This window comes from Pomacea canaliculata, linkage group LG3 (assembly GCF_003073045.1).
Source record: "Pomacea canaliculata isolate SZHN2017 linkage group LG3, ASM307304v1, whole genome shotgun sequence".
In the NCBI taxonomy this organism is placed as follows: domain Eukaryota; kingdom Metazoa; phylum Mollusca; class Gastropoda; order Architaenioglossa; family Ampullariidae; genus Pomacea; species Pomacea canaliculata.
In genome coordinates, this window is record NC_037592.1 from 2,391,079 (window position 1) to 2,418,092 (window position 27,014).

Consider the following 27,014-nt stretch of genomic DNA (forward strand, 5'->3'; position numbering starts at 1 on the left):
AGGTAGAAAACACAATGAAAATGGAATATGCACTAAATGAAATAGTCTAGATAAATAAATTTATAGCTAAATATTCTGTGTTTGTTTAAAATAAGGTCTAAGAAATTAAATTTTTATCCACGGTTCTTAGTTCCCATGAGGCCATACATAGTTTACATCATGGCGGTCAACATGAACAGACGTGACAATAAACACTTGTGTGTTATTTTGTTTCTTATGTTATTGTGTATATTTCGGAAGGCGACATCACAAGTAAGCACGGCTGAAACTTCTTTATCAATCTCAACTGTGACTACCACATCGACACAAGCTCCAACGACCACAACAACCTTGGCAACAACTACCACGATTTCGCCTCAACAGCAACCCACTGCATTTGATCCAAACTCGCGTAGGTTTCAGTAGACAGATTTAACGTAATTTTATCTAGCCTAATATCTTCATAGGTAAATGAAGTTAAGACAGACATCATCATCTAGAATAGGGATGAATGGTGAGAACAGGGAGAGGCGTACCTAGGGCGAGTAAAGCAAATCTCGCTTGTTACATACATAGAAACGAAATTATAGGAATATTGCATCCAAGGTATCTTTACATGTATATAAAGACTTGGTGTTATGCTGCTTTGTACATTAGACAAAGATAGTCTGACATTCCGTTTTGTTTGCCAAAAGAGCTTATACAATGCACATCAGGTTGTGCTTAGCATGTTATACAACATAACAGGCTATCTCCTACTGTAGGTCCTAAAGGTCAAAACAATACATCATTCAGAAATGTTGGTTATAACACTGAATAAATGAATTGTGATATTACATGACAATTGAGTGTCAGCACCAGCTCTATATACAAAGCTTTCCTATCCCTAGCTAAATTTATACATTTTCCCATCTCTGCATACCTACCACATCTTAGGTGACATGCACAGTACCAGGATAGTATGCTGTAGTTAACAGCACCCTGTCTGTGATGATAGGTAGATGTATCAAACAGTAAGAAGTAATATCTGTTTATGTTGACTTTTTTCTCTGTTATTTTGTTAGAGAAAATATGTAAAAGGTGCCATGTTGGCTTCACAGTGTTGGCACATGGCCTATTGCTTCAGCTGTGAGTTCCAGTTTAAATTAAGCCTCACCACTTTAGATGCAAAAATATAATAATTGTCTGTATCAAAAGATATTCCCATTCATTGCAGTGCCCAATTATTTTCAGCACCTCAATGGTCACCACAGTTCTTTCCATCCCTCAGTACACAACTGAAAAAAAAGTTTATTTATCTTTGAGGTTGAATTGCAAAGTTCAGTTATATGTGAACTAGTTTTGCAATGTGCATGCTTAATTAATTCACCTAAGGCTTTAATTTTATTTTTAAAGTAATAGGACAGTGTCCTTGTGATCTAACGGGCAATTCCTGTGATGTGAACTGCTGTTGTGATGAAGACTGCACAGAGAATGACAAACTAGCCTTCAGCAAGTGCCTTCCTTTCTCATTTGAGTAAGCATTTTCTAGTGTATTGTTCTGTCTGCTATTGATAGACTGGAAATATTATCATGCTTTGCTGTCAGCATATTAAAAACATGTGCTAAAAGAGAGCACCGCTGAACTCCTTTCTTTGGTCATGTGCAAACAAACAAACTTTGAGAAATTGTGTTTTGCCACAGTCAGCCATAACCTGCTAAGTACATACTTATTGGTGCCTTCTTTATGGTGAGTAAATAAACAACAGGTAAGAATATGGTTTTCTTGTTTAAAAAAAATGGAGATGGCTTTAGTCAAGAGCACATCACAAACTGTCTGTGTACAGTCTATGTAGGATAGTCAACAGATCTGTCCACTCATCCTTCAGCCTGTAGAATAGGTAACATGGCTCACAAAATGCCTAGAATTATGCTATTCCTTTACAGTCATTCCTACCTATATACACATCTTAGGTTTTTAGATTACCTCATAATTGCTAAAACTAAATAATTGACCAGGGTCTTTTTCTCTTTCCCCTTAAAATAATTATCTCTAGAATAATTTCTGCTTATTTTAGTACTATAAAAATAATTTATTGTAATAAGTTTTTATTAAATTATTTAATGTTATGCTTTCATAAAATTTGCTATAAATGTGCTTAATTGTTGCCTAATTTGTGTTGTAATTTTAGCACATCTCTACTAATGGCTGTGCTGCATTGTGTGTCAAAATCATTCCACTTCTTATCTTTTACAGTTGTGACCTCAGTAATGTGAGAAATAAAATGTCACCTCCATAATAAGAATAAAAAGATGCTGGGCAAAAGACGCTTTGCTTTAAATAATAAACATAAAATGCTATACAAAGAGAGAAGGTAAAAGTCAGCAGTTCCAAGACTGTAGGAATGAGTAGATGTCAATGGACTCTGCAGATAAGTAGGGTGAAGGGGTTTGTGAATATATATTTCCCTACACAAATTTGATGATCTATTTTTCAGTGTGGATGATCGGTTGTGCTTCCGCAAAGGTATCTTCCAGTTTGTAAACACAACACCAGTCAACAGTGATCCTTTTTGTATTTATTATGATAATTGTAAGTACCTGATTGTTTTCTTGGCTTTTGTATATTTATAAATACCTCTCTGTGTAGTCTGTGAGACACCCTACAACTCTTTGCTTATAAACCTTTGACCCCTGGAAGGTGAAATTTGCCGGTAAAAATTTCTCACAATTGACAGACTTTGTTTTGTTTTTAAGTCGAAAGTAAAAACATAACAAAAAAAGTGTAGAGAATTTTATTTTAAAATATGAGAGTCAGATGTGTGAGTGTACATGCATCATTGCATATTTGCTTGCATATTCTGCTTGCATGAACAATTTTAAAGAAATGACAGCATATTTATAAATTTTTATATGGCAGTTGCAATATCAACCTTACTTTGAAAAACATGAATAATTAAATAAAAGAAATAAGAGAACAAAGAGATAATTTTTTGCAAACCATATTTGTGACTTATAAAAGATTTAAGATTATATTCATAACAGATAAGGAACGGAACTACTACACCAACCCTAGTAAGGTAGACACACTTACCACTTTCCAAGAATACCAAAATCAGTTCTCAGGATTTTCTTTTATGTCTTCTTCACTGTCATCATTTGACTTCAGTTCTACATTTTATAAGGTATTTATCACTCTTGTTTCAACCACTTCTCTGAGATTTTTTGAGGCACTACTATTCTCTTATTCTGCATGACACTGTTTCGTGCTATTCCTTTGAAGTGGTTAATATATCTATGACTTTACTGATATATATCATTATTCATCACTATGTTATTTGGATCACTTAAAATATGCACACCTCAGTGTTTTTTCTTTATCACACTCAGCATACTCTAGTACAGTCTGCAACTCTAGTCCTCACAGCATCTTGAATGCAACATTCCCTCAAAATGTGATAAAAATAAAATATGAGAAATAAAGAGCAGAAATAACGTTTTTCAGAAGAGACCAACCAGAGATCATCCCATTCTCATAAACTAACTTTCTAGCATCTCAGCTGAATATGTACATCCATCATATACATTTTTCTTGAATAAGATTTTAAGATTTGTTGAAAAAAGATTGCTTGTATTATGTTGCTCAGGACAAAACATTAATCATTTTTGCAATTTTGTTTTTTGCACTTCTTTGACATGTGCTAATCTTTGAGTCTGTTCCAGAATGGGGATCAAATTTTTACGGTGTTTGAAAGTCAGGTGATTAGTGTGCTGGGGCTTCCTCGGAGTCTCACTTCTTCTGACTGTGTAGACAAAAATCCTGCAGGTGAGATATCAAAGACCTTGGTGAATGTTTGATGAGTTATGTGCAATTTTCATGTCCTGTTTATTGCCCCTGCTACAAAAAAAATTGTTTTGCGCTTGTTGTAATCAATGCAGAAGAAAGCAAAAGTTTTTTTAAAAAAGCTTAATAAAAAATATCTTTTTATATAACTTTGAAATAAAATGTTTTTTTCTAGAACTATTATTATTGTCTTTCTTGCAGCTTACTTGACTGACCAAAGTTTTTCTTGTGTTCGACGTTTGTCAGCACCATCAACTGACTGCACATCTTTGCCAGCACTCAATGCCAAAAATTATGCAAATGGTTTTAAAGTTGTTATGGTAAGGTTCTGACAATGATGAGATGATGATGATGATTGATAAGATTTATATAGCACTTTTTCCCATATGGAGATGATTACAGTAGGTATTTCTGAAAGAGAAAGGTTTTGAGTCCAGACTAAAGAGCATGTAAATCCTTGATTTATAAATAGAAGACAGCTAGGGCATTCCAAGCAGTGGAGCCACACTTTCAGTCTGATATGTGGCGCTATGCGCAAACTGACCTGTCAGGCTGGTAGGGTGAAACAAGCTCATTCTGATAGATTGGGGCAAGGCCATCAACAAAATGATAGCAAAGTATGGCAATCTTGAATTCAGTACAAGCTTGAACTGGCATCCAATGCCGATCGCACAGACATGACGTAACATGACTGTATGCTTGCAGAATATAATGTGAATGACATTGTTCTGAGCTCTCTGGAGCTTGTCAAGCAGGTGGTTAGGGAGATCCACAAGCAGAGAGTTAAAATAGCAGAGCCTGGATAATTAAAAATGCTGTCATAAGTTGTTTGGTGGAAGCAGCAAAGTTGAAATGTCTGATGTGACATTGAATTTTTATTAAAATGAATTTGATGTTTTTTCTGTTGTTTGCAGAGCCCACAGATGTTTCAGGTGTTCAATGTATCTGTTGATGGAGCTGCAACCTGTAGGTTTTTTTGTTATTCTCATAACCTTTCTGTTATTACATTTCGTTCTATTAACCCTTACCAACATCACCCAGTGACATCTTTGACATCTTAAGAAATACACTGTTATTTTATTATGTAATTATATTTCTTTGCCATGCTAGGAGTGTTAAAAGATATCAAGTTTTCCATGATGAAAGTATTGACCAGGTACTAGTACCCACATATTTACAACCAAGGTAACCCACTGGCTGAAGGTTATCGGTTATGGTCTGACTTGGAGAGCAGACAGGTGCCACCAAGTGTACAAGCCCATAGACAGGATTATGACTAGACAATGCAATATGAATATCATGCCAGATCATTCAAGGCCCAGTTCTCTTTTGGCACACTTTAGGGAGAGGACAGCGAAATGTGCACTACTGGAGCCAATAGTCAGGCTGAGAGAGAGAGAGAGAGAGTTTCTATTAAAACAAGGAATGTTTGTATATTATACCAGTGCAGTAAGGTGAAAAAACTCTTCTCTGAACTGGAACAGTACCGGTGTTGTGGGAGTGCCAGAGATCAGATGTCTAGACTTTGGGGAGACAGCAACTGATGAAGGCCACAGGCTCTGGTACAGTGTGGAGGAAACCAAACAGCCATGATTTGAGCTTCCTTGTACATATGTCAGAGGTCAAAGCAGCCATCAATTATACGTCCATTTCTGGCAGGCTAATCTCCATTTGCATTTCTGCAAGGCCTGACAATGTCACCATTATCCAAGTTTATGCTCCGACTTTCATGTATAAAGACATGCAAAATGAAGGAACTGCAACTAGAAAGGGTCCTCAAAGCAGTACAAAGAAATCCTCATCATACTTGGCAGTTGGAATGCTAAGATCGGCCCTGACAAGCATCAACAATGGGCAGGAATGGTGGGTAAATTTGGTCTTGGAAAAACTAGCAACACAGGCCTCAGGTTCCTAGAGTTTGCCACAGAGCTATCAGCTCATTTTAGCTAATACCTTCAATCTCCACAGGAGATTGATGGTGGCAACATTGGCATTCCCCATACGGTGTGTTTCAAGGCCAGAATAAGGTCATATCCTGGGGTGGACATAGGCAGCAGCCATAACATTGTCTTAACAAGCCTGACTGTTGAAGCTGAACAACCAGATTAGAATTCACGTTGACTCGAAGAAGGTGCGAGACCTAAACATTGTAGATTTCTTCAAGGTCCAAGTTGGAGGCAAAATTGCAACCCTCAATATAGGCAGGTGGAATGTAGACATAGAAAACAAATCTGTACTTAATCAGCCAATATTGCAATAATCTACACAACATCTAGCAGAAGACAGACCCCAGCATCCTCCAAAGCAACCACACTACAACCAGCAGCCTTGGGAAGAGGTCAATGCAGCAGTATGCAGCCTGAAAGTAGGGAAGTCTTCTGGGGTTGACAACATCCCGGCTGAGCTGTTCCAGCATGGTGGGTGAAGGGCATCACTGCTCTGTGGGAAAGCAATGAGTGGCGCAAACAAATGGATGTGATCATTAGTCATACCCTTCCAAAGAAAGGAAACAGTAAACAGTGCCATAAGTACAGAACCTAGTTAGCCAGCCAAGCAAAGCCATCCAAAATGGCCTCAACACCATTGCTAAGGAGCTGCTGGTTTCAGAGCAAGCAGGAGCAAAGTTGAACTGATCTTCAACAGTTGCATCCTGATAGAAAAGCATCTACAATGCCAGAGAGAGCACTACCATTTCATCAACTTTAAAAAGGGATTTGACAGAGTCTGGCATGAGGGGCGGTGTCATGTGCTGCAGACATTCAACATTGAAGAAGGTCTTGTTCAGATCATCAAATCACCATAAAAGAAATCAAGAAGCATGGTGCTACCTAATAACCAGGTGGGACATTTCTTTCAGACAACAGAGGGCGTTCATGAAGGATGCCTCCCTGTCACATGTGCTGTTCAACAATCCATCCCAACCCAACCCAACCCAACCTGTCAGCTGCTGCATCTTGTTAGGTCTCCCCACCAACCAGTACCATGCAGCTAGCTTAACTGGCAGGCTAGTTTATCTGTTGATCAACTACTACCATCCAAGACATGATGATGATAATGACTGTTCTTGAACACATAATATGCCGGCTGTATCATCATTTAACATGTAAATCAGTTTATGCTAATTTTTGTCCTCATCATTGTTTGTAGGGCCACCTGATGATATTACCACCATCTCTTACCATCTTTTCCACTTGTTTTGTCATTTTTTGGGATGTTACCATTTTGACTAGAAGTCTCTCTAGTTTTATTGTGGGTGAAGGGTGGTACCTGCTAATCTGCATCATATATGATGATCAGTGATCATCTTCAGGAGCTGTTTCTAGATATTCAAGTCAGAAAATGTCAGTGAATTTCTTGGGTGATCCAAGACTTATGATATATGTACGTGCAGCATAGATTTGTTGGAAGATGTTATGTTATTATTAATGCAATGTAATGTTTCGTTGGTCTTTTAGCCTCATATTCACATTTCATACTTGCAGCCAATCTTTACAACAACAGTTATACGAACTCCAATACTGGTGGGCTCAGTACAGTGTATTGACACATTTGGGTTAGTTGCTTTATGCAATTACACTACGCTACCTTCGCCATCTTTTAATACTACATCCTGCAACAATGTTGTGCAACAGGTATTTGTCTTTAGTTTCCTGTTTTTACATAGTTGATTCTTTAGTTTGTAACATTGATGCTTGAGTTCAGTCCTAGTTTAAGCTCTTTGCTCAGAAACCTATAATTATAGTGTGACAACAGAAAGAAAAGGAGTAATAAACACCTTGTTGTCATCACCATAAAATACAGATTAATATATAATGACCTCTTGATGATAGGTTCATTACCGGCTGCTCACCAATGGGACAAGAGGAATTGTGTCAGTGTATGCTGACTTTATACTGCGCACATTACCCATTAGTTCCACAGTGAGGTTTTCACAGTCCTTCAAATCAACCTTCCAAGCGGTAAGTATACAAGGCATACATACAAAATACATGCAATATTTACTAGATCCTTACACAAAACATTTTATGTATCAAAATTTATACATTTAAGGGTAGACACCGGTCGAAAAAAAAAGTTTTTTGTTTCACGGGATAGCGCGGATTTTTTTTTACCAGCTGTTTAGCCTTTGAATGAAGTTTCAAAAAATTGTTTTACTGCACTCGTCGCGCGATCGGTTGCCATGGAAACAATCCAAAATGGCGCCCAAACAAACATTTTAAAAAGCTTATAACTTTGCCAATTTTGTGAGTAGACTCAAAATTCTGTTTGAAATAGTTACCTAAAAGTAAGATCTACAAACGTAGGAGGGGGATTTTGCAAAATCGGCTTAGTTTTTTTTTATGAATTTTTTTGTAAAACACTGTGTTAAATTTTAAGAAATTTTGATTTAAAACGGTATAACTACCAAAATACTAAATATTTCTTGAAAAGCTCTCCTACAAATGTTTAAATTTATATGAAGAAAAGCTCAACCAAATTGCAGATCTATATCTCTTGTCACAAAGAAGGAGTAAGCTTTTGAAGTAAACAGTCTCTAACCAAAACAAGAAACTGAGAAATCGCGGAAAGAAAAAACTGAAAGCTTAGTAACTTCTAAACTACTCAATATTTTTTTAAAAGCTCTCACAGAATTGTTTAAATATGAATAAAGAAAACTTCAACCCAATTTTAGGCCTGTATCACATGCCAATATAAAGTTATAAGCTTTTGAACTAAACAAGCTTACTAAAACAAGAAACTGAAAAGGCGAAGGAAAACAAAGTGAAAGCTTAGTAACTACTAAACCACTAAATATTTTTTAAAAAGCTCTCACTGAAATGTTTATATATGTATGTAGAAAACTTCATTCAAATTTTAGGCCTGTATCACATGTCAATATAAAGTTATAGGGATTTTAAGTAAACAAACTGTAACAAAAACAATGAATGGAAAAAGCGCGAGCAGAAATATCAAGCTTAGTAACTTTGTTTATCTAAGCCTTTCATGTAATTTACCTGCTGAATGAAAATATAACCATCTTTCAATGTGTTACTACATATAACTTTAACATTACTAATAAAATTAATTATTTTATTCACTTTTAGAAAAGTCAACATGGTTGTGTTGTGTACCCAACTGCTGACTAGGCTTCAGAGATGTACACAGTAATAAAAAACAATGGTGTTTGCAAACATTGAGCAACACAGTTATAGGTTTAGTTAGTTATATAAAGTTCAGTGTCCACTAGCTTCATGGTTTTTGCCATCTTTGGTCTTTTGCTATCTAACATTTAGTGATGCGCGATGTTACATATATTGCTTCCAATTTTTGCGAGCATCTACTGAAGTAGCAGCATTAGTAGGAAACACTCTCATCTTTCTTAGCCTTCAGTTGCAGGGTGATGGGATGAACATCAATTAAAGAAATTATTTCAAAAGCTTATAGGGGAGTATAACCAATTCTTGCAGCCCTATGCTCCACTGGGGGCAAATAGGAATAAGAATAACCTATTCATGAAATCTAGAGATACATCACTGGTGCACCAGAATTTAAGCAGCTGCTCATGTTCTGTTCCTCTGTATGCTAGGATTATTTTATGAATTACCTCTGTAGTCACATGGATTAAAGATGGTTGATTTTTGTGGCTAGGGGGTGATCTTTATTTTCTATCAAAGATTTCTGGGAAAAGCACTATAGTGTCTGGCCTTTTAGGGGGCTGACAATGATGTGCTCTCTAGACACTGAATGGCTTCAAACTTGACTAGATAGCAGTTTTCATTGTTTGTTAGGAATGCTATACATAATTGTCTTCACAATTCTGTTTGTTACATTTGGTTGGAGTAAGACCATCCAACCCCACCCAACCTTTGTTTTTCTGTGCAAATGATGTAAGCTCTGTTTCCCTACATTCCTGACAAAGTACATAAATAACTAGCATTGCAAGTTGACTCAAATGTGTAAATGTTCGCATCTAGTCCTGATTACTACCGAGATTTTGCAGCAGAAATGAAAACTTCGCTTTATTTTCAGCTCGCTTACCACATGACTGATGGTGTTTCGACAGCCGAATTCGGTTCACTAAGTTACTTTTTTTAGCTGCTACGACGGTCTAAGAATGTCCACGTGGTTTTTATTTTTTTGCACGTGTATTGTGAGAAGAAATGAGCGTCTGACAGTCACAATAAACATTTAATATCAACGTTAATGTCTTAGAAAAGAAAATATCACAGAACTAGCTTTGAGTTGCTGTCGCCATTGTTTATACATCCGGAGGCCATGACAGTTGCCTTGTGGGATACCCGAGCACAGCCGAAGCGTGTTCGTGTGCCCTATGACCCCGTCTAGGTCGGCATTAGTGAATTCTGATTGGCTATATGCAAAGTATGTTACGCATGCGTCCATATAAGGAAGTTTCCGACCCTTTGTGTCGTCTAGAAAAGAACTTGTATCATAGCTTGGGCCTTCTAAGGGTTTTGACTCAGCCTTTGTTTGAAAATTCGTGTCATGACCTTTCGACCGATATACGATGTGACACAGTTGCCCACGTGGCGAGGTGTGTTGCTATGTCAACATTCTCTATTCTTCGCTAATTCTGCGCTCGGGAAAAGTAAATAGGATAGAAGTAGATGTTTCATTGACAAAATAGACATATTTTTCAAGATTGTTCTATGAAAAACCAACTTGGTGAGTGAATAGAACAAAAGATAAACTTTGACAGTATGAAGTAATCTCAAAATGGCCAAAATGTAAAATTTTTGACAATTTTATGACCGGTGCCTGGCCTTAACTGTTTTCAGCCCGCATATTTTTGTCACAAAATGGATTATGTCCATTGCTCTGTAAGGTCCTCTAGTACTCTCCACTGCAATGGTGTCGTCTTTAGTTGAGTGTCACACAGGTTTGACATGAGGTTTGATTTTGTCCACTGAATAGTGTGTAAAGAAAATGAAACAAATGTCACTTGCAGGAAAAATAAAAGCCTGAGTGAGGGAGCATTCATGCTTAGAAATAAATTGCACTGAAGTATTAATGTTCATTCTAAAGTAAAAAACTGCATAGGAAAATGCTTACGACAACTTTCACCTTTAAACCCATTAGCTACCATCCTGTTAATCTCCATTTGAGGGGGCTTGTGGGATGTTCAGTACCACAAACCCTTAACAGCTGGGAAGATATTTTTTCGTGTCAAACATTTTTTATTTTATGTAAATCACAATGAAGAAAATTTTGACAAAATCATTGACTCTATGGGGTACGGATATAATTTTCTATTAGTTTCATCAACATAACTGGTACATAAGATGTTAGGTTCTCAGCATATTATCATTTCTACTTGCACAATCACCAAATATTCTTATGCCATGGATTAATAATTTTAACTCCACCACCCCTTTCTCTCTGGTCCTGTACGTGGGAGAAGGGTTACATCAGTCTTGGCACCACATGGAAGAAATTCATATATCACACATCATTTTGTATCTGTGCATGTAGGTACAAGCCTATGTACTTTTCTGTAAAATACATCAAGCCTGCTATATGGTGGGATGTGTATTCTATAATTTTTCTTCTTCTTTTTTATTATTATTAGTTTAAGAATACCTGCAGCCAACCTTGTTTTCTCTCACATTGCAGGAAAACAGTTTAACACCTTTTCAACGCAGTGGTAATCCGGGTTACACTGTCGGTGAACCTGTACTAGCAGGAATTTTCAACAGAACTGTGGAAAATGAAATCACCAGGTACAAACACCAAGTATCTGCCTTTATTAAATTACTTGTGTGCCAGAACTGAGGCATTCTTCGTTCATAAAAAATGTGAATATGTTTTCCTGGCTTTATTTAGATGTTTTTGAGAGGTACATTTAGGATTCTTGGTATAAAAGTTTCTTAAAAAAAAGAGTTTATTTAAAGTGGTGTTTGTTCTTCTTTTTTTTTTCTTTTACACATTTTCTTAGATTGCACAATTTCAGTAGCTTGTGGATTGGTGAGGTTGCTGTTCAGTTTCCAGCAGGAACAAGCAGTACATCAGACCATTTTGATCATACAAATCAATCACAAAATCCTTGAACCTGTTCCTTGATCCATGGGACTTATCATTACTAACTGGTTGTCTACAGTGAACGGATTTTACTCAATGCCAATCGAGATAAATACATGACCCTTGTGAAACCATCAATGAATGGAGACTGCATGACTGATGCTTCCTCAGACCGCATCTCTGTTGTCTTTGGTGTAAATATGAGAACTGGGTGCAACATAAGGTAAGACTAGTCAGTTTGTAGCTTGTGACTAGTCTGTTTGCATTAAGATTAGGTTTGTTGCTTGTGACTACAATCTGTATATCTGTGTTAAGATTAGTCAGTTTATAGCGTGTGACTACAGTGTGTATGTTTGTGCAGTTTGTAGCTTGTGACTACAGTCTGTATGTTTCAGTTCTCATTCTTTTTAACAAACATTGTTTCATTGCTAGTTTTTGATGTGTAAAATCCCATTGCAACATTTAGGATTTTATTCTGAGATCAGTCAAAGAGACCCTGTCCTTTTTTTCCAACACTTTCTGGTGTATAGGCAAACTTTTATTTGTTCAAATCATCTACTAAAACAATTTTATTTTTTTGCTGGATGAAAGGGTCTCTGCATCTAACATCACAAGCTTCTGTGCCATGATGCATCAGGCCATCATTAATGCATTTGAGTTTGACAGCATCCCAGAACTTACACCAAGTATTTATGCACCTCAAGGATATGTAGATAACAACCGTATGTGGGTCTCTATGGCAACTCTGATGTTTCCAAGACAGGTGACTGGGTCAAGATTTTAAACAATCGCCCTCTGCCATCTGTACGTAACAAGAATGTTAATTCTTTTTAAAGCAAGTATTCTAACATAGAGTTTTTTACAATGTGCACTTTACACCTTGTACTTTGCGTAGTAAAACTAGTTCACACTGAATGATTCTGTAGTATATATTTATCAAATGCAAACAAAAATTGAAGTAGTTTCTGTCAAAAAAAGAATGAGCAATGTAGAGCTATTTTACTCTTTGTAACATCAAAATTAAGGGAACTAACTTGCTCATTTTTGATGTTATCATGTGGAACAGACACCATTAGCTACTAGCTCCAGCTGTCAGCTACCGCTAGGAATGGAAATCCAGATTCTGTTTGCCAACATTGGGGCCCTTGTCAACCCTCAGGCAAAGATCATTGGTGTGTCCTTCGTTTATGACACTCTACGAACGGTACAAATCAGGGTTGGTATAGTTTTGTTTTTTGGGTTGTTTTTTTTTGCAGGGTCTTTCTGCACTAGAATGCCTTTTACTTATTTTCCACATAATCAATTCCTACAGTTGACTTCGTCTTCATAAAATTAACTAATATAGTAATAATATAATAAACTAATATAATAATATAGTATACTTTTAGAGGTAAAAGGTTAAAGTATCTCATAGCATGATGGCTTAATGGGTAACAATCATAAGTGGTCCACCCTATCTAGGGCACAGAATATGTCCTGCACCACATCATTCCCTCCCATGAATATCAGGTTAAAAACTGTTTGGTGGGTAGGAAAGTTTCTCAGTCACATGCTCAAGCAGGTATCTGATTAGAGACCTTCCACTGCATGATCAAGCACACTGGCTATCAGGCTAGGGAACCTATCTAACTTACAAAAAACAGAACATTTCTTTTGTTTCAAATCATTAATAATTCAAGGCTGTCATCCATTTGGTTTCAATTTCAAAAAGTGAAAGAAATTTACTTATAAGAAAACCCCACAGATTATATACAGTAGGAAGAGTTGATTCATTTATAAAGAAAAACAAAATTCTGACACTTAATGAGCACTCTTTAGTACAAACCTTAAATACCTTCAGCTTCCATGATTAGCAACCCTTGAAAGGTTATTCAGTTCAACATTCTCTTATTGCAGTGTACAGGACCCTCATGCCAGTCTGGCTCGGACCTGAATCAGACTGTGGAGATCACCCAGTCTGTGGCTTTTATAGACGTCAGCAAGCCTGCAGTTGGCTTCCAAGGGGAACCACCCATTTTCTTAGCCAAAGTTCCATATGACTTTTTTTATCCTTTCATCTCAGGAGCTGTCTCTTCCACAATGTCCATCACTTTGTTGCAGTTGTTGCTTATGGTCTCGCTGACATTTATAGCTGTGTGATTCCTGCTATGAGGTTTTCCTGATTCATTTCCCTTCTTTGAACATTTGGTACAACTATTAGAAATATTTGTAGATTTTGGAACTTTTGAAGCTTAAGAGTAATTTTGTAAGAGAAGAATTTCTAAGAACTTGTATATAAGAACATGTATATTTGTGAATGAGACTGTGAGGATGTGCGCTGCATGATGTGTAAAAATGACATGACTGCTTTCCTGGTCTGATAGTTGGGGTGTTCCTGTGTACCTTTATTTATCTGGGTGATATTGCAAGTTGGCAGGAGGAGGTTCAAACAGAGACGCTGACATCCATGTATTTGTGGCATGATCATTGTTTTGTAGGCCTGATGACACTGGACATGGGAAATGTCTGTATTCTCTAGAAAAACATGGTAGATCTGATAAAATTGTATTTAATACACTAAGCTCATGAATAGATCACTGTAATTATACCATCTCACTTCTTCATTCTTTTGAAAATCTGTAACTGCTTTATACAGTTCAGAGTTCCTTGCTCATAAACCTAGCAAATGTAGGTTTTTCTGTTTTACTATCCACTTTCAAAAGAACTGTAAACATTTGATGATCAATTAGTTGACTTCTAAATGGTAAGCATGCTTATTAATGTACTTAATATTGTGTCCATGTTGTTAAGTTTTATCAAAATTTTTAAAATAATAAAGGTATGATATCTAAGTTGATCCTATCTGAAAGCCAGTGTTTGCTGACAAGGTAAAGTTATGTTGTGGGGCTCTACTGACACAATTGTAAACAGAATTGCTCCATCTGGTGAACAGTTTGTTCCTTACTTAGCAATATGTCAAGCTGAGGGAAGATCAGTACTTTTGCACACTGTTGTCTCAGCTAAAAACAACTTGAGGACTTTATCAACTACACATCTAATGGAAAAACTGATAGACATCCTTTAGGGCTAGCAAAAATGTCACAAGAAGAATACACACCCCCAAATCAGTCGACATTTTCACATTTGTTCAGACAAGGCATGCATTGTAAGTTTCTGGTCATCTAAACTGACTCTGAAAGAGATTAGGAAACTAATTTTATGCTTTTAACTAACCATTGGCAAAGAAAACTGACCAAAAAAAATCCCGACTGTGAATCTGTAGACTAAATGCCAATTTATCTGCCCTTGTACATGTCTTGCATGCATATTTATGTGTGTATATGCACTCAAAGACACACACACATTCTCTGCAGTCTCTAATTGCAATATGTTCTACACATACATCATCTCTATTCACAGATGCCAATGAAAAACTTCACTGTGTATTAATACCTTCAGTGAAAACACAGTACTGTTAACAATTTACAAAGTGTATAACCTGCAGTTTTAACCAATATTTAATCTGAGCATTTCATGAAATTATATATAAAACTATTCATGCAAAACAGTAGAAAGTGGGAAAAGACGATACCTTTTATGCTTTCATTAAATTTCATTTTAATTTGTTAATTTATGCTGATGGGCACCTTGTTTCTGTGGCATTCCTCTAAACAGCATGTAAATCACCACAGAAGGATGTGCATTAAAATATATATGGTACTTTGTCACCTTCAAACTTCACTACAATACATGTAACAGCACTAGATAGAAAATGTGGTGGTAATTAATGATGTGCTACAGCCTTTTGCATACATTGTTTTTGACAAACTATAAGTTTCACTTAAAACGGAACAGAGATGAAAAAACATTATAATTAAGAAATGAAATGTTTGTACTCAAAGGAATGCAAGTAGATAAATTACAATATTATGATAGCAGATGAATAATGTTGTCCTGGAGAATCAATTAATAATCTTCACAACATGATCACACTTTCCAAATTCACTACGCACAGTTTTTATATTTCCTTGACAGAAGTCTCACAAGTGATGTGGAGATTTTGCAATGAATGTGAGAAATCTCAGAAATATGCTGGACTGATTCATACACTCTTTACACTAACTCACCTTCACATTTTTCACAGAACATTTTCTTTTTTAAAAGTAGTTTCTTTCCATAAATTATTTTGTTCAGAAATTATACATATATATACTGCAAGTCAGTGCTGACACTGTAAGAGAATGCCACTGATAATTGCTCACAATCCTTTTTACCCCAGTGAGAAACTTATAGGCCAGACCTTTCTCCTTCTTCTTTGGTAGCAACCTCTCAACATATTTATACATACAATGCCATGAAACACCAGATTCAATAGCCTTCCATGTTAGGAAAACCATGAATTGTATAATTTTTATATTATGCAAGTATTTTTGAAGTGAAGGTCATACTTCCTCGCTCACTTTGCTTTAAAAATATTAAACATGTGTAATAGCATTGTCCTATGGGTTAACTCATAAAATGTCTTCGCAGAAACAGAATCACACAAGTAAAGTCTTGGTCACAAAATGTTTCTTTTTAAATTTAACAAATACTGTCATCATGATACCACTATTTAGCCCTTCACTGGTGATGCTAGGAAAGATTGTTTACTCTTGATACTTCGCCGAAGCAACTTTTTTCTCAATAAAACAAATGTGCAAACAGTTGGCCTAATTCGTATTCATTGGTACAGAAGGCCATTATCACATATTTTGATCACAGAGGAAGACGTGTACAAAAGACTTCAAATTCAGGTTACCCATTCAAGACCACATGTCCACATTCAATTAGCAAATGTCCTAATAAAATGATAATTTACACATCCTTTGACTAGTGCTCTCCTTTCTCCAATGTTTGCATGTGAAAAAAACTGGTAAAATGGAAGTTCCAGAAAAAAAAGTGGCAAAAAATGTAAACAAAGCACAGAAGCACGTTTCTTTGACAAAACTGGCAATCCATGTTAAAAGGCTGCTAGGAGAGGACACAGTCTCTATAACTCTTTGAATTCTTAGCCATTTCACTTTTGTTGGAAGACTTGGTCAGATTTGCTGAAGAAAGAGAAGTGTCTGATGTGTCTTCACATATAATCTTATCAAGAGGAGCATCACTGTTTTCTTTTAGTTCCATCAAGGCCTTCTGAAAACTCACAATATCTGAAGATGACTTGCGAAGGCTACGCGATCGAATTAGCTTGGGAAGAGCATCTGCAGCCACATCACAACTTGACTGTAATGGTTCAATGACTTTGCTCTCCTTCTGTAGCAGGGCTACACTAAGTTTTCCTCCAATCTTCACACAACTAGCCTTTCTCCGAGAAAAGACTTCTTCACCTCTGCTTTGCTCTGCAAGCACAGCTGTAGGCCCAGTGCTTGCAGCATGTGGCTCATCTCTTCTACTCATCATCAAAGACCCAGCATTGAATGAGGCTTTGGTGCTTGTCCTATGTTCATCAGACTTGCCAAGGCTGCTGGTGCGTAAGCTTCCTTCTTGAGCAGCTGATGAGCAGGACGAACACGGCTGTGAGAGTCTCTCCCCACCAAGTGATGCCTGATTCTGCAGTGAACTGACACTGCTGTAAAGTGTGGTCTCGGCCACAGAGCTCTGTCTCTCTAATGATGTGCTTAAGCTGGTGCTTGCTGAAGCAGCTACAGAACTGCTAACATCAGAAATTAGGTTTTCCGATCCTTTAACACTTGTATCTGTGCCACAACTACTGCTAGAAGAGGAACATGGTCTAAACTCCGCCTTGGTGCCCCCGAAAAGTTCAAGAAGCTGAAGCGATTGGGACCTCTGTGACTCTCCATCATGTAATCCAGCATCATGATCATGAGACCTTTCTTGAATTCTAAGGTCCCATTCACTGACACTGGCTGAAACACCACCACACAGCCTCCCTGAACGTTTCCCAAAAGAGGTCGACTTCTTTTCTTGTATCTTCCTCCCACTTTTCAGGACATCAAGCTTCCTGGCCAGTGCAGCTGCATCTGATATCGAACGAAGCAAGTGGCTACCACCTGATCTGGTAGCATTTGCACTGGGCAAGCCTTCAGCAGAGGAGACACCATTGGACACAGGGCTGTGGATGGCGCTGGAAACATGCTGACCACCAAGCCATCCTCGGATCTGCAGTGAGAAGCTTGAGTCATGCCTACTCTTATGCTCAGCATGGGGCACTTTGCACCACTGTTGTTCATTCTCTCTCTCCTTCTGCACAAGCTCGGCAATGATCTCTTGAAGTTCCTGCTGGACAACCTCAGTCTGCGTGGCTGTGGTCTGAGGCATGTCTAGGACTTCCTGCTGCTGGTACTCTGCTTCTGCTTCATTGTCAGCTGGTTCTTCAGCAATGGGATCCTCAAGATGAACTGATTCTTCTTGAGGACATGGATTCCATGGAGCTGGGGGAGAAGGGGAAGAAGGAGCACAGCGAGCTGGGCCATAAATAGCCTCAGCATGCATTTGTGGTTCTTATCCAAGTAATGCAGGATCATAATGAGCTCCATTTCCTGGAAGGCTTCCACGCAAGCTTGCATTGTGTCCAGACTTTCTGGACAAAGCTCCTTGACATCAAGGGGAGTTTTTTGCTGCTCGTCATTTAAAGGAGCAGGCAGTGACAGCTCTACCTTCTCCACAATGCTGGCTGGACTTGTTGCTTCAGGAGGTTCTAGTACCAAGCTCTCTATGCATACATCTTCTAATGCTTCGACAGTGCTTTCCGTTTCATATGCACCATCTCTGGGTTCAACTTGAGTCTTGAAATTCACTTTCAGACCAAACTGAATGTCCTGGTCACTTCTCAGAACAGAAATAGATGTAGCACCACTGCTGGTATCTGTTTCTATGTCACCTACAACAACAGGAGGCACTGCCAAGCAAACTTGGTCATGTGCATCTTCGGGAGCTTTAGCATGCCCCACACAAGGATCAGTTTCAGGTTCCATAACCTGCAGATGAGATGCTCTGTTGTCTGTAAGGACAGATGCATAATGCTTATCCTTGACTGCCTCCATCTGTTTGTCTTTATCCTTGCCAGCAACGTGCAAATCTTGTGCAAGAATCTTTTCATCTTCGCAGTGCTCAACAGTCAGTTGCACAGCCAGACTGTTAACAGAGATGAAAACAAAATTTTCAATTGTTGATTACACTAGGCAAGATCCTAGCAATAAAACATTGCAAATTAAAACTGTACAAAATCTGAAATGATTCCTTAAACTTTGAGAAAATTACAATAATCCTGGGAAAAGAAATGAAACATCAACAAGAGTAATCTTTAAACAAAAAAATCTAAAACACATTCTCTTGTTTATCCATTTTACTCTCACTCTTCTAATGAAATTTATAATAGGAAAGTGCTAAAAATAATTTTATGTTTAACTGCAACTAAGGAAGGTTGTCAGCTGTCATTCGAGTTACTGACCTTACAAATGCCATTGAACACTTAGGTCAAAAACGATAATACATTTAAGATTTACATGAACATTAGTTTAATGATTTTATTGTATTAATCTCTTGATAAATCCAAGTAATCTAGTCTGTGAAACTGTTTATAAACATATGCGTACACTAACACTGCACACACAATATGCTGGCAGCTAACATCACACAAACAAACTAGAAAGATAAAGAAGACACACAGAAGCAACATGCCAACACATACAATCATTTGCTCTATAACTCCAAAGACTCGAGAAAGTCTAGAAATATTTACATAGTCTATGTATCATGCACTAAGGACAGAGCTTCAGTTTAAGAAATTAATATAGAAAACTAAGAGCAGGATGAAGATCCCGCAGCCTGGTGGGAAGTTCACTCAATGTTGGGCTCGTCATTCTATATGGCATTCACTAGGCACAGTGAACAAGTTATGTCTCACTGTCCCTATGGCTGCTGGGCCAAGAGGCCTTTACCCTTTGCACCCCAGAATTAGAAATTCATATGCATACACCCCTCTTCTCCATGATCCTAAATAAAACAAGATTTTGTAGGATTTCATTTTTCTCTTAATAGATCTCATCAATCCTGCCTTTCACTATTTTTTGTATAATATTTTTCACATGAATGATCACTTAACACTACCTTTTTTTTCTTGTTAAGAAAAGACAAATATTGAAAGCAGAAGTATGAATAATTGATGCATCAATGATTATTCAACAATGAACACAAAAAAACCCTAGAAAAGAAAGGAAAAAAAGGAAAAGAACATGTCTTGCTGTCATTTTTGCACATGCAGAAGGGAAAAAAAAGCAGTTAAGAGCAAAATGGTGTAAACCTTTTAGTGTGAGGAAAGAAAAGATAAGCTGATGATAAAGCTGAAACAGCAAGTAAATGTTACAGCTGTCCACCCATAATTTTCAAAAGAAAAAAAATGTTAATAGGTAAAAAGTATAGTTTTTAGGTAAATGTAAACATGTTCACCAGTAGAATCTAGTCAAAGGCAAGAAAAGATATTTTGAATTACCCACTGACTTTCATGTACTTACTGAGCAGAACACTTAGAGTAAACCCAGTCACTGCAAAATGCCAACAAAGTCTTAGATTGTATACTTGTTACCGTTGAAACAAATGGACAAGAAGTTAGGTCAATAAATAAAGCTAATATTTGTTCAGAGGTGATCTGGGTGGGTAAGGGAAAGGAAGAGGGCCTTACTTGTTACCATTGAAACAAATGGACAAGAAGTTAGGTCAATAAATGAAGCTAATATTTGTTCAGAGGTAATGTGGGTGGGTAAGGGAGAGGAAAAGGGCCTTTGCAATCTCTAAAATCTTTATTAGCATTATTATAGCAACAACAATAACACAGCATTCTTGTATAGCACAGTTTGCACATACACACACATCATGCTCGACAAGTACACAAACATACAGTAATACAAATAAAATTACATGCACACATGCAATCTTCACAATTGCATATCCATAAAGCAAGAACATATAAATTTATAATGAATAACAAGCAAATGTGGGAATCATTTAAGGAAATGACAGAGATAAGAAGTTTTTAGCTGAGATTTGAAACTGCTGTATAGGCATATTTCTGAGTGGGCACATTTCTTTACTCAATGGACAGCGAGGTCCAGACTCTTCGATTTGTTAAAGGACTGAAACTAAACGTCAAGAAAGAAACAAAAGACAGGCGAACAAATCCATTAGCCAAAGCAGTGCAAGCGATGTCAAGGCATTCAAAGAATGCAAGCCAAGCAAAGTTCAGGTTTGGAAAAGCAACACATAACAGTTACATAAATTTTAATATCCAGCAGTACAAGCCATCACATGTCACAGTAAACTAACCAACACCCAAGCTGAGAGACTATATGCAAAAGAAGAGAGATAGAGACAGGAATAACTTTAATACTCACGTTGCACGGTACAAGGAAGCCTTCATCAAAAACTTCACAGCCTTCTCCATCATCAACAACACAGCTTCTGCAGTCAAATTTCTTGTCATGTCACCCACTCTGTCTAAAAGTGATTTTGGCATGAAAGGCACCATTGTCATTGTTCTGAAACAGTCATTTTGAAGAAAATTGTTAATGTAATTTGCGACTTACTACATTAATTATTCTGATGCATGCTTAACAGGATCTGTGCTTTATAGATTTAATAATACTCTACAGTCATAAGCTATAGTAAAATATCCTATGCAGAAATAAAACCTCATTTTACTTCTAAGATTTAATAGTAATAATAATAATGATGATATATAGTGCTCATGTAAAAAAGTAAAAAAAAATGTCTTACGTATATGCTGCGCGGAACCAGCCATTTACACAAAACAACCATGGTTTTGTGATGATGACTATGGCCTTATATGCATAGGAGGAAAAGATACGATAAGCAATGCTTGATTCCTTCCAGTGGTATATATCCAATACTACAAACAAGAAGAAATCAGAAATAAGTCAATGCATTGACCTCACATAATGTCATATAAAAGGGGAGAAAAACACTCCAGTTCCATGCATGAGTTAATATTACAAAAACTGATCTTTAAATCTATGTTTCGCCCATACTGGGACCAAAATGTTTAACAGATTCAAATTTGACACAAGTCAACATACTTCAATTTCAGAGCACTCAAAAGTCACATGATGATGTTCTCTGCCAAAATTTTTGAATAGACTGGGCGTGGGGCACGCGTAACTTTTTTTTCTCATATCTTTGGCAAGGAAAAAGAAATTTGATTTACTTTTCACAGCATTACAAAAAGTATCTGACTGCAAAACAAAATAAGTTAGGAAAAGCATGACCTTATGAAAACTGAAGAACAGCAGAAAGAGGCTCACTGTGAATAATTGCTTTGGGCAGGTATGTATCCAACTCTGCAGACACTACAGTCTGCTGGCACTCCTCACAGGAACCATGGTGATGTGGGGCATTGTGCATAAGATTGACATACATCATGTGTTCTGGACAGCAAATCATCTCTGCAAGATACAGGCAGAAGCATCTAACATAAAGAACAACTAACAAGATGACCGAGGTATTAGCTAGGCTTCCACTATATGCCTTTATAATAAATAAGTCCATTTTATAACAGAATTTTTGTTTAGGGAGAAGTATGCACTCGTGTGGCAAAAGTCAAATGTCTTCAAATTTTTAAGGAAAAATGTTTTCGACTTACTGTGGTCTATCAGGTACTGCATGGCATCACTGTATCCTTGCCAGCACATTTCCTTCAGCTGTTCTGATGGAGGTGGAAACAGGGCATCGAAAATACGACAGAAATTGGCGACAGAGACTTTCATGCTTGTGCAGGACAGGTCTATGGTGACAATATTGGCTACATCAAAATCGCTGGGACAAATGTCGCTTTCTCCAGAAAAGGGGGACACTACAATTGTTTTGTTATTAAGGATTGGTATGTTCACCGAAAAGCCTCCATCAATACATATCTGAAATAAGAATATAAAAATGTAAATAAAAAAAATATTCTGTCATAATGTTGTGGACTCAGTTTCTCTCTCTGTACTGAACAAGTCACCACTTATTTAAATTGTTTTAGAAATGCTAGTGATAAATGGTATACAAAAATAAAGAACATACACAAATGAACTGAATAATGCATCTTGTCATATGCAATACCAACCTTAGATAGCCAGAAAATCATGAATTAAACCACCCATACTACAGATAGAAAGATGATTTTTTTTTTACATATTATAAAGACCATCAATATACTATGAAAGATCAAAATTAAAGCATAAAAGATGATGTTCAAGTGCATCCATGGACATGTACAAACGCATGTATATATACATATAAATTAGTTACCAAAAAAAGAAAAACTAGTCTCTGCTGCTGAATATTTCTGTTCAGATTTAAAGATCACTGATTCTAGCAAAATTAATCTAAAAACAAAGATATAAAAAAGATTTTTGATGATAAAAGCAGTCCACAAAAGTGGGAAGAAACATGATGTTTAACCACGATGTTTACCTTGCCATTCTCATATGGAAGATTAAAGTATCCACTGAATCCAGGAACAAAGGCACTCATAAGCAGCACCTGGCAGAAAACTGATCATTAGTACAATAAATATTTAGTGGTTTATATTTTAACTTGCTCTTTGAAGACGCATAAATCTTCTAATGAAAAAGGCAGCTGTACGAATCTCTTTCTCTGAAGTATTTTTTGTTACTATATACAGGGGACGTAACGGTTGAATGCAAAAAGGCACCAAATGTTAGCTCATGTTCATCTTTTTTTTCATCTGTTATTAAAGTTTTCACAAACTTATGTGGTCCCCCTTCTCTCCCCATATATATTCATGTGCATACACATGCATGAGCAACACAAATGCACTCCTATGCATATGCACACACACACAATACTGAAGTAGATTTCTGACATCTCACATGGATTAAGTGGTCTCTGGAGTGAAATTTGCTGATTATTCGATTGGTTAATAATGGCAGTTCTGTGATGGAGACAAAAAGACGGTCTGTACAGCGCACATGGGCATCAGGAGGAAGCACTTCATCCAAGGCACCTCTCAAAATTTCGGTGACATTAAGGGATGGGTTGAAGGCTCCTAAGGCACTCATCCTTGTTTTGTGGGCCAGCCTCAAAGTGAAGTCTACACACTGGTCTGTAAATTACAAAGTAAAAGTCCATCTACAACCTGTTGATTATACAAGTGTCCACCATTTGTCACACATATGTACTGGTTTGCTAATTAGTTATTAGTTAACAGCTATTAGTATAACACAAGAATACAAGCTTTCATAACTGGACTATCTTTTTGGTCACCACTGGCTATAGCAATATTTTAAATTATCTGTCTTGTGCTGGTGAGGGTCGGAAGGCAATAATTAAAATTATACAAAAATCCCACTAAATCTGGTAGGAACATTCATTTTGATTATGGCTTGACCACAAATTATGTTTGGTTGGTAGTAGATCACCCTAGAGAAGATTTATTTCTAATGTTTATTTTCTAGTCGTGTGGTGGATGCCACCACATCAATTTTTTTTATCCTCCCTTCACTCAAAACGTCATGCTCCTATTGTCAAAAAATCAGCTGGTAGCCTAAAAGGAGGGACATAATGATTACAAAAGTTTCACTATTTTTGTACACTGACACTGCACATGAATAAGCTTGACTGAAATGAAGAGACACAATGTTTAAGCTATAACTTACAGTGTGATGTAAGTTGTCTAATCATTTGAAAAGTTTTACTTTCAGAACATGCACACAAAATGCACACTGTTATTAAATCATCGTATTATTAAATGCACTTTACATAAAAACAGTATTTCAAAGTTGACTATTACCTCCACATGCCCCTCAATATTTATAAGCAGCATATGAAGTTGGTTGGTTTATTTAGTAGGAAAGTGCTTCCACCTTGCGGCGATTTTGCACTCTGGGGGAGAGGTAGGGAATACCCTGAGAAAACCCCCAATGCTCAGCCCTGCGAACAATTAAGTGTCAGAAACAATATCGCGAGACGAGATCTGAACCCTGAGCAGCAGCATATATGAACTTTCTGGATGCAGTATTTATACTGACTGGTCAAACTCGCCGGGGGATATCCCAAAATTATAGTTGCTAACTTGGCGTAAAACAGAAATAACCGATGTTTCCCTAACACAGGAATATTCTGTGTTTAAGACAGATGCTGCAGCTGAGTCGTGTACGTGTTCACCATCACACAGATAGCACACACACATATCTGCCTCTTGACCGAGTTTTGTTTTCCCCTGTACTTGTGTGTAAACAGTGCAGGGTCTACTGCTAGTGTAGTGTGTGTGGTAGTGTGCGTGTTATTTTGAAACAATGGCTTTAAAACACAAGAAGTATTAAGTTTAATGGCAATAACAATCATACTTTCTGCTAAATCGGTAAGTGGACTAAAGTGTATGACCTGGTCGCACCAGTTCGGTATGCCGAGGTCATTCTATAAATAGGCACTGACGCCTCACCCACAAATGGACCAATAGAAAGTCAGGAGATATCACCCGAGACTTCCGAGTCGTACGATGCCGCCCTCATATCTCGCAGCGCTAAAATATTACACGCACTTCCCACAACCCGTAAACAACTGAAAATAACGATCTGATATCACTGTTCACGGCGATACATTAATTAATACATTCTAGCTGATTGCTATGCTGATTGCTAACCCTGATCTCAAATAACTTTTATCTCAGATGTAGATGTTCGAGGGGTCAAAAGACACATCAAATTAAACATATATATATCCCCCGCTCCTCTGCAAGACAGCTTTCAAAGTCCGATCACATCTATGATAATATGCGCAGGTGTTAACACTTTGCGTGTACACAGGACACTTTCAATGCAACTAGCAGCCAAAGGTGAAATAACGATACGTGTACTGTGTATCTATAAAATATATATAAACGTACTTCCGCATTTACCTCCATTGAAAAACGAACTGATTTCATTGACAGGGGCATAAGGAACGACAGCAGTTGACAGATTCATGCATAAAGATCACATGTGCACGTTTTAGTACTACTTTACAAACAAAATTAAATACTTCTTACCTAGTGGCACTTCACATATAACACAACATGCGATCATGGCACCGGCACTGGCCCCCGCGAAATTAGCTTCTTGCACGATTTGTGGAACATGTCTCTGGAGACAGGAAGCAACTCCGATGTGATAGATTCCAAGGAATCCACACCCAGATAACGAGAAACTAATATTTTTGGATCTGCTCTGCCCGTCCATGGTGCGATTTCTGTCTATACATCTACCACACTCGACTTGCCGATGCCCTACACCGGGTGACGCAAACAAGGGTCACATGGTAATGCCAGGGTTGAAAATGCTGGTTTTGATTGGCTGTTACTAGCAAACACATCTTGAGGCCTTTTCTAGGTAGAATTTATTAGACAGAATTATTTTTTGCTATGTTATTAAATATTTGCTAAGAATACTTCTAAGTGTAATTTTATAAAATACAATATAATAACACCAAAGGATTTTGTAACGTTAAAGAAAGATTGTATTCTGTTTCATGGACCCTAACGTTGCCTCCGTCGTCAGTGTAGGGGGCGTGTCCAAGTAGCTTGACGTGGCTGGGACGTTTCACAGGCAGCTTCAGTCAAGTCCCTCGACCACGATGGACACAGCTCGATCATTTGTTGCACATCTTGATTTTGCTACCTGAGCTGTGTTCATTCGTTTTAAATTCTTTCTGTTCGTTGTCGATCATTTTGTTCAGCAGGTATTTAAGTATATTAATTGTTAGTAGTGCCTTTTCTCTCATAATAAAGCGCACGATCACGCCATGCACTCTCTCAAACAAGCAATTGTATGCTGTCAGCGCTTGAGACAACAAAAACAGTCCACGCACAGCATACGAAGAACAGAAGGATGAACAATATACCACTGACAAATAATAAAAGACATACAAGATGCAAATATGAATCGGGTAACGAACTGTAATGACAGAGCGATTTTAATACGAATCTGCAGAAGGAAAGGCGGACACGTACTGTATAAACTATAATATATATAGCCAGTCTCACGGATTTTAATACATTAAAGTTCGTGGTCAATATATATAGATGAAAAAAGGCGAGTAAAGGTTATAGTAGATGATGGACTCTCATTGAGTGGACTGTTGTTGTGATCAATACTCATGGAACATATACAAAAGTGTATACGTTTTTAGTCCACGTGTAGAGGATTTGATGGTGGGAAGA

General features: G+C 37.3%; 3 protein-coding genes across 4 annotated transcripts; 2 read left to right on the forward strand and 1 right to left on the reverse strand.

Annotated features, from left to right (window-relative positions):
- Window positions 1-145: 145 nt before the first annotated feature.
- On the forward strand, window positions 146-7,761 carry LOC112559423 (tectonic-3-like). Its single transcript, XM_025230674.1, has 9 exons — window positions 146-391; window positions 1,375-1,495; window positions 2,457-2,551; window positions 3,004-3,143; window positions 3,682-3,784; window positions 4,004-4,122; window positions 4,717-4,768; window positions 7,285-7,434; window positions 7,633-7,761. Exons 1-8 carry the CDS (start codon window positions 160-162, stop codon window positions 7,344-7,346), a joined length of 924 nt encoding a protein of 307 aa, XP_025086459.1. The 5' UTR covers window positions 146-159; the 3' UTR covers window positions 7,347-7,434; window positions 7,633-7,761.
- Window positions 7,762-11,419: 3,658 nt separating this feature from the next.
- LOC112558621 (tectonic-1-like) lies at window positions 11,420-16,808 on the forward strand. Its single transcript, XM_025229181.1, has 5 exons — window positions 11,420-11,520; window positions 11,898-12,041; window positions 12,410-12,599; window positions 12,885-13,034; window positions 13,715-16,808. Exons 2-5 carry the CDS (start codon window positions 11,935-11,937, stop codon window positions 13,955-13,957), a joined length of 690 nt encoding a protein of 229 aa, XP_025084966.1. The 5' UTR covers window positions 11,420-11,520; window positions 11,898-11,934; the 3' UTR covers window positions 13,958-16,808.
- Window positions 16,809-17,977: 1,169 nt separating this feature from the next.
- Window positions 17,978-26,098, reverse strand: LOC112559422. 2 transcript variants are annotated; one of them, XM_025230672.1, is made up of 9 exons: window positions 25,845-26,098; window positions 23,689-23,921; window positions 23,270-23,338; window positions 22,455-22,725; window positions 22,117-22,257; window positions 21,572-21,704; window positions 21,190-21,333; window positions 20,314-20,343; window positions 17,978-18,934 (listed from the first exon to the last, which is right to left on the reverse strand). In XM_025230672.1, exons 1-9 carry the CDS (start codon window positions 26,032-26,034, stop codon window positions 18,121-18,123), a joined length of 2,025 nt encoding a protein of 674 aa, XP_025086457.1. In that variant the 5' UTR covers window positions 26,035-26,098; the 3' UTR covers window positions 17,978-18,120. The 2 variants fall into 2 exon arrangements, with proteins under 2 accessions (XP_025086457.1, XP_025086458.1); XM_025230673.1 differs by lacking the exon at window positions 20,314-20,343.
- Between the last annotated feature and the right edge of the window lie 916 nt (window positions 26,099-27,014).

Excerpts from the sequence above, each read along its gene's own strand:
- LOC112559423 (XM_025230674.1), top strand. The coding sequence starts at position 160 with ATGGCGGTCAACATGAACAGACGTGACAATAAACACTTGTGTGTTATT. Across the intron at positions 2,552-3,003 it reads TTGTATTTATTATGATAATT|ATAAGGAACGGAACTACTAC; the intron begins GTAAGTACCTGA and ends TATTCATAACAG. Across the intron at positions 3,785-4,003 it reads TGTAGACAAAAATCCTGCAG|CTTACTTGACTGACCAAAGT; the intron begins GTGAGATATCAA and ends TCTTTCTTGCAG.
- LOC112558621 (XM_025229181.1), top strand. The coding sequence starts at position 11,935 with ATGACCCTTGTGAAACCATCAATGAATGGAGACTGCATGACTGATGCT. Across the intron at positions 12,042-12,409 it reads AGAACTGGGTGCAACATAAG|GGTCTCTGCATCTAACATCA; the intron begins GTAAGACTAGTC and ends GCTGGATGAAAG. Across the intron at positions 12,600-12,884 it reads AGGTGACTGGGTCAAGATTT|ACACCATTAGCTACTAGCTC; the intron begins TAAACAATCGCC and ends CATGTGGAACAG.
- LOC112559422 (XM_025230672.1), bottom strand. The coding sequence starts at position 26,034 with ATGGACGGGCAGAGCAGATCCAAAAATATTAGTTTCTCGTTATCTGGG. Across the intron at positions 22,726-23,269 it reads TTCCATATGAGAATGGCAAG|ATATGTATTGATGGAGGCTT; the intron begins GTAAACATCGTG and ends TTCTTATTTCAG. Across the intron at positions 18,935-20,313 it reads TACTCTAAGTGTTCTGCTCA|TCTGGCTGTGCAACTGACTG; the intron begins GTAAGTACATGA and ends CTCTGTTAACAG.